This window comes from Cystoisospora suis, assembly GCF_002600585.1.
Source record: "Cystoisospora suis strain Wien I chromosome Unknown contig_992, whole genome shotgun sequence".
In the NCBI taxonomy this organism is placed as follows: Eukaryota; Apicomplexa; class Conoidasida; order Eucoccidiorida; family Sarcocystidae; genus Cystoisospora; species Cystoisospora suis.
This window is the reverse complement of record NW_027153793.1, coordinates 568-7,641: the sequence shown is the minus strand read 5'-3', so window position 1 is coordinate 7,641 and position 7,074 is coordinate 568. Positions and strand designations below refer to the sequence as shown.

The window sequence follows — 7,074 nt, the reverse complement described above, 5'->3', positions numbered from 1 at the left end:
TCTGTTCTACTATCCTGTTCTTAGGGAGAACTTGTTCTGATACTCCGTCTCCCTTCTTCATAATACAAGGTAGCTAGCCTCTCTTCGGGGCTTTCACTCTTCCCCCTGGTCGGCTCGTCCCTCTTCATCGTCAAGGACCGATCATCTCCTATTCACTTTATCTTCCTTTGCTCTATCCCCTTTTTCTTGCCACTGCATCCGCACGTGGTTATGCTGATGGGAGCACACTCACTAGGCTCTTTGCTCTCTTTTCTTCTTTGCTCTTTTCTGCTCCTCTTTTCTCTCTTTGCAACACCACTACCTGGCTGATGATTGAGATCCTTCAGCCCTTGGTTGACATCAACTTCATGAAAGGTCGCTGCATCAGTAGTAACTAGCTAGGTGTACTCGGTGGGGTCACGAGCCCAGTGTCTTCTACTCTAATCAGACGCATGCATGTGCTCTCTATTACCCGCCCCTTCTCTCGGGTAGGTCATCGGTGGCTTTCCCTGCACGTCTACACGGCGCGATCATGCTCAAGCTGACATTGTTATCTCTTTCTTAGAGTTTCCTTTCCAAGCCATGAATCGGTGAGAATAGAGCAGTGTTCTGCGTTGTCATGCAGGATAGTACCCTTCCGTTTGAACTCAATCAGGGACAAGGGTTTAGAATTAGCAGTGTGGTTTTTCAAAGCGGCAAGCGAGGCGACAGCATAGTTAGCAGGAGTGGGTTCCAGGCAGGCAAAGACTGCAGGCTGGGGGGCCCTGACGAGCAGTAGTTTTTCTTCGAGAGTCCGTTACCCGCAATGAACTTCCTCTTTGTTTGTCTCTCATCGGCCGTCGCTGCACTGGCGATTCATTCTGAAGCATTGCCCGCCGGAGCAGATGTCCCAGTGTTGTTTGACAGGAACGTCAATTTGAACGTGGAGACTGAGTCTCAAGGGGACCCCCGAAGACTTTCTGAATCGGAGCCCGAAACGTGCAACAAGCAGTCCACAGGCGGAACGCCGACCAAGACTGTTAGGTTCGGCGTGACGACGTTGCAGGCATCGTTCACCTGTGGAGGTGATTATACCAACGGACTCATTCCGGACGTGCAGACTCACTCTACCCAGTGCCTTCAGGGTCCGACGGATAACGCAGCAGCCGATATTGCTACGGTACTGAAGGTACAGGGCAGGGTCTCGAGTGTCGGTCAGAAATTCATTGTGACCCTGGCAAAGTTCCCTGATGACAGAGGCCAGAAGATCTACTACAAGTGCAAAAAGGCGGATCAGGATGTTTGCCTGGTAGCTCTGGCGTTGCCTCCTGCCACAGGCCCGAGTAAGTATTCTACATGCGAACTGATTGTCAGTGTACCTAGGTCGCTCGCTCTACGTCACCGTCTAGGTTTTGATCAGAGATATCAGTTGATTAGATGACATCACTTTCTTTGAGCGTCGCACTACCAAGAAGTCTAACTATCCTGGTTTTACTCCAAGCTGCGCCTTCAGGACCTGCTGTCGATGCGAATCCTCTCTGTATTCAGATGAGTGCGCGATTGACAAGGTCCTGACATTCTCTCTTGGAACTTCGGTCCCGAGCGTTAATTTCAAGTGCGCTGGCGGCTCAGTGAACCCTAAACCCTTCGGGGTCAGTAATGGAGCATGCACCGCTACCCCGAAAGAAACCAATGCTGTAAAACTGACTCAGGTGACAACAGGGACCAAAGCATATCAGCTTACTGCTGACCAGCTCCCGAGCCAGGCAGAGCAGATATGCTACACCTGCACTTATTCCAAGGTGCCGACGCCAGAAGGTCAGCAGAAAGACAGGACTTGCTCTGTTATAGTTACCGTAGAGGCACCAGCATCCTCTACGTCGACAGTGACGACGACGAGCTCGGCTCGATCTATCCTCACGACGTGTGGCGCGATGAATATCCTCATAGCTGTATTTGTTACCGCCGGTGCTTTCAGCTGAGTGACTGATATGTAGGCTGCTTTGTTATAGAGTAGATATCTCATCCTGCTCGCACTGACATGTCAGGCGAGCGTTGACGGTGAACCAAACCGCTCTTGCAGCCGCTACCGACAAGGTAGGGTGACCCAAAAGCAGGTTCATTGTGAAAGCCACTTTGTGATATGATACGCCCTTTGCTTTTTCGTGTGAAACAAGCTATCTACGACCAGGTGGTGTTAGGCCAGTGGACGTGACAGTGAGAACGAAACGACTAAGTAGTCCAATTCCAGTCCTCCTCCTACAGGACAGAAAAAGGCATTCTCCTCTCTCCTTACGCGGTATACGGATAGGTAAACCGGCAGATTAGAGACAGGTAAGGTGAAACAGAACCCGACAAATGACGAAGCGAGTTGACTATGGATCACGTGGTATCTTCGCTAAGAAATCTGTCAAAACTAGATACCGCTCGTATCCTCACCGTATAGCTATAAAGACACTCTTAGCCAACTGTCCATCAGCCATTCATAACCCATCTGAGTTTCAAGCTGTCGAGAATTCTTCTTTATCTACATGGCAATGCTTAAGAGATATCAACGTAGGATTCGAACATTAGGGAATTGAGCTCCTCCGTTACAATCCATACTCGTATAGCCTAGCTTTCTTCCTGTGTGGAATAAAGGCACGCCTGATAGTGTTTCGTGCGGCTTCAAATATCGATGCTAGTAGAGAAAGAAGTAAGAGGAGAGGCAGAAACGGGGACAAAAGAAGCGTCTATATTCCAAAAATGTGCCGAGATGACGGAGACTACGACGATGAAGGTCAAAAAAGCAAATGAGCACTGACTGAACTGCTGAAGGTGGTCTTCGAGAATATTCTCCAGGTATCGGTAGTTTAAATGTTAGCAGAAATAAGAGCAATTGAGGAGACGTACGAGATTAAAAAGATTTTCTTAGAGTCGGACGTGATACGTCGTGCTTTACGAGTAGAATGAGAGTTGCTGCATGGGTAGATGAATAGGCAGAGATAGATAGATTCAGGCAGAAAGGTGGCTCTACGTATACAGCTGTACATATCTGTATATATGTATACACTCGTTCGTACACGTGCACAGAGAGCTGCGTATGTGCATATATGTGTAAGGATCTATATGTGCGCATGTGTATCGAGCATGTTGCGTCTTCAGGGGCATGACGATGGTCAGCTCAAAAACGAGGGCAGTGCAGCGGGTTGAGTAGGAGGGCGATGAAATCTGAGATTCCTCTCATCAGCCTTTTCTTCGAAAGAATATCTTGTTTCACTCTTTCTCCCTTAATAGACTTACTATTTCTACTCCTCTCTTCTTGATCGTGGGTGTACGTAATCACTCTGTGAGGGAGAACCTCGCCTTCTGTTCCCCTTGGTCGTGTTTTTTTCATCGTTGATCACTCGACGTTGTCTGGTGTCGACTTACCTTTCTCCGCTGTGTCCCTCTTTTCGTGTCACTGCATCTGCATGTGATTGTTGATCGCGGGACAGCCCAAGGCCCTTCTGGTGAGGGCCTCACCGTTTCCCCCGTTTTCTTCTCTGCTCTTCTCTCGTTCCAGCACCACTGCCTGCCTGGATGAGATTCGGCGGCGACCGTCCAACCCTTGCTTGGTCCACCTCAAATGGATGAAGCCCCCCTGCGTTCACATATAACAAGCTAGCTACTTTGGGCCAAGAAGTCCCGTGTCTTTTCTTCTAGCTAGTCGGCCGCATGCACGGGGTCTCTGTCACCCGCTTCTGCTACAGAGACGACGTCGTCGGTGTCTTCCTTCGCAACTGTCTCTAATCTCTGCGGCCCCGAGATGGTCTACGTTGAGGTTGATGCGTTTGGTAGAAGTTTTCTTTCCGACGCACTTAAGGGGTAAGAATAGAGAGCAGTCTGTTCTTTTTCAGCCAGGATAGTACCCTTCCATTTGAACTCAGTCAAGGACGGAGTTTCACGAGTGGCTAGGAATATCGCAGTGTGGTCCTCATCTTGTTTCTCTCCCGAAGGGAGGTAAGCCCGAGATCTGGTTAGCAGGAGTCGTTCTTTTCCCAGGCAGGCAAGCACTTCACCGCGGACGCTCGTGACGTCTTCTTGCTTTTTTAGAAAGTCCTTTACTCGCAATGAACTTGTTGTTTGTTTGTTTCTCATCCGCCGTCGCCGCCCTGGCGGCCGAAACTTCGGCAGCGTCGGTCGCAGGGGCGGATGTCGCAGTGTTGCTTGAGAGACCAGCAGATTTGAATGAGGGAAACAAGCAGCTCCAAGCGGATCCCAGGAGACTTGCTGATGGGGACCCTCAGCCTTGCAGCCAGAAGTTTGCATCTAACACGCCAAATGTGACCGCAACGTTCAGTGAGACGAAGTTGCAAGCATCGTTCACTTGTGGATCTCCATACACCCAAGGATTCATACCGGCATTCAGTCCAGACGCCAACTCCGTCGACAAGTGCTGCGCTGATGCGAACAAGAATGCCGAGTCCACGATTCAGACGGTTCTTGGAGTAAAAGGCAAAGCAGACAAGACGGAACAGAAAGTGACTGTGACCCTGGAAAAGATTCCTGATGCCAAGCGAGGACAAAGCATCTACTACAAGTGCAAGAATTCGGACGAGTCGGATGTCTGCGTCGTAGCTCTGAAGTTGCCCCCTGAAATAGGCCAGAGTAAGTCGTCTGCATACAAATCAGTTATCAGTTGAGATCGCTCGCTCTATGTCACTTTCCAGGTCTAGCTCAGAGATGGCACTTGAAACAAGTTGACAACGCTTTGAGCTGGCTGCGTGCCACCATGAAATTTGATTACCCTGTTTTCACTCCGTTTTGCTCCCCTCTCTGGTGCCCGTGCGAATTTCTTCTCTGTACAGATGACTGCGCTATCGACAAGGTTATCACAGTCCCGCTTAAGCAAACGGTTTCGAGCGCTGACTTCAAGTGCGTCGGCGGCAAGATGGACCTGGAGCCCTTCGAGGTCTCTAGCGGGAAGTGCTCTAACAATAAGAAAACGACCAATGCTGCAACAGTGACTAATGTGAGCGGAGTGGCCGGGGAATTTAAAGTGACTGTCGACCAGCGCCCAAATCAGACAGAGGAGTTATGCTACACTTGCAGTTATGACCAAGTGCCTTCGGTCGAAAATACCCAGACAACAACAACGAGGACATGTTCTGTTATAGTTACGGTTGAGGCAGCAGCATCCTCTACCTCGACGGTGACAACAACAAGTTCAGCCCAATCTATCGTCATGACCTCTGCGGCTTTGAGCACCCTCACCGGTCTGCTTCTTACTGTTGTTTTCAACTGACGAATAGATAGCCCGCCTTGTTATATGCAATAGAGATCTCATTCCTCTTTTAGAGTGACGCAACAGGAGGATGATGACGAAAAAGGAAAGGCAGTTGAAGCCGAAGCTGCGGCCCCTACGGCGACAGGGCAAGGCGGCGAACAGGATTCGAAATGCGAAACTGGGGTCCCGTTGTGTATTCTGTATTTCTCTCTACTATGGAACAAGACTACCTACCACGCAGTGTCTGTGGTCCTCACAGTAAGGGCGAACCGGCTATTTAAGCTAATTCCAGTCCTGTTTTTTTGATTACCCTTTTGTTTTCTTCTCACGACCAAAGACCATGACAAACTCCTATCTCTTAGAGCTAGGTACACTCAGGGTGATAAGGTAAGAAAAACAGACAAAGATTGGTTAAAGGCGACGTCCACCAGTAAATGGAAACGCCTTGCACCCAGGCCGTTTGTGTGGTAATGTTCCCTCACACATCACCCCGAACTCAATAGTCCGGATACACAAGTAGATAGTAGAGATGCATGTGTAAGAAGATAAGAAGGAACCAGAGAAAAGGCGAAGTGTGCTAGTTACCGATACCTTCACTTAGGAATTTTTCAAAGTTAGCTACCTCCTCATATCCCTACGGTAGGCTATAACAACACTCTTAGCAAGCTGAGGTCCGGAAGCCATTATAATCTGTTTGCGTGTGAAGATCGCGGTTCCCTAGAGCATCTTTTTATTGCCGAGCTGTCGGTAGTTTCCTTCTCTATCTACGTGACAAAACTTCATTAAGAGATATCGAATACGGCCTTACAGCATTGTGCTCCTCCGTTTTACTCCATACTACTGTAGCCTAGCTTTCTTTCTGTGTGGAGTAAAGTCACGCCCCTTAGTGCTTCGTGCCTAGAAGAGAATGAAGTTAAAAAGAAAAACCAGCAGAAGCAAAAGTACCCTGTCCAAAAACGTTGAAGTAACCGGGAAGGTCAAAGAAGAAATTGAATACTACTTGCATTGCTGGAGGTGATGCTTTCAGAAGAATCTGTCAGGTATCGATAGCTTGGGATGTTGGAGGAAATAAGATCAATTGAGGAGGGTATGGGAATGAAAAGAATTGCTAGAGCTGAACGTGACACGTTGCAGATTACGGTTAAGATAAGCGACTCTGGATGGATAGGTGAAGGCATAGAGATAGATAGCTGCAGGCAGAAAGATATCTATAAACATATATATATACAGATATGTGTACCCACTCATCATATATGTACATGTAGACTTCTCTCCACTGTGAATCCTTCGTGGTCATCTTCCTTCCGTTTCATCTTTCTTCGCTCTCTTCTTCTATCATTCTGTCCATGTGACTAGTGCGTGCGAAGGTCATCGTTCCGTAGAGCACATTTTATTTCCGAGCTCTGGAGACTTTCCTTCTTTATCGACATCACAAAGCTTCATTAAGAGATGTTGACGTGGAATCCGAACAGTAGGAGATTCGGCTCCTCCCTTACAATTCTTACGATTGTAGGATAGCTTTCCTCCTATATGGAATAACGTAACTCCTGAATCATGGGTATTTTAATCTCGAATCATTGAGAGAATGGAAAGAGCGTGGAGAAGAAAGCATCGACATCCGTAAAATGTATGAAGCAGCTGAGGGTCAAGGACCGCGGAGAAAGTGAGTTTTGACTGCTGTTTTGTTTGAAAGGATTCTTATGGAGTCGAGAGCTTGGAATGACGGAAGATAGAAGACTAATCGAGGAGGTGTAGGAGGGTGAAAGAGAGATTCTCGTAGAGGTGGTCGTGAGCGGTTGTAGTTTTCGGCTAGGGAAGAGCTGCTGGATGAATAGATAGATCTAGGTAGGTGTGTAAAGCGAAAAGAT

The 7,074-nt window shown here is 48.2% G+C and overlaps 1 protein-coding gene across 1 annotated transcript; it reads left to right on the top strand.

Moving 5' to 3' along the window:
- Positions 1–524: 524 nt before the first annotated feature.
- Positions 525–5,348, top strand: CSUI_002331 (uncharacterized protein). The gene is made up of 4 exons (XM_068062533.1): positions 525–1,301; positions 1,507–2,799; positions 3,503–4,587; positions 4,788–5,348. The coding sequence occupies exons 3-4, from the start codon at positions 4,050–4,052 to the stop codon at positions 5,222–5,224; spliced, it is 975 nt and encodes a 324-aa protein (XP_067925491.1). The 5' UTR covers positions 525–1,301; positions 1,507–2,799; positions 3,503–4,049; the 3' UTR covers positions 5,225–5,348.
- The last annotated feature ends 1,726 nt before the right edge of the window (positions 5,349–7,074 follow it).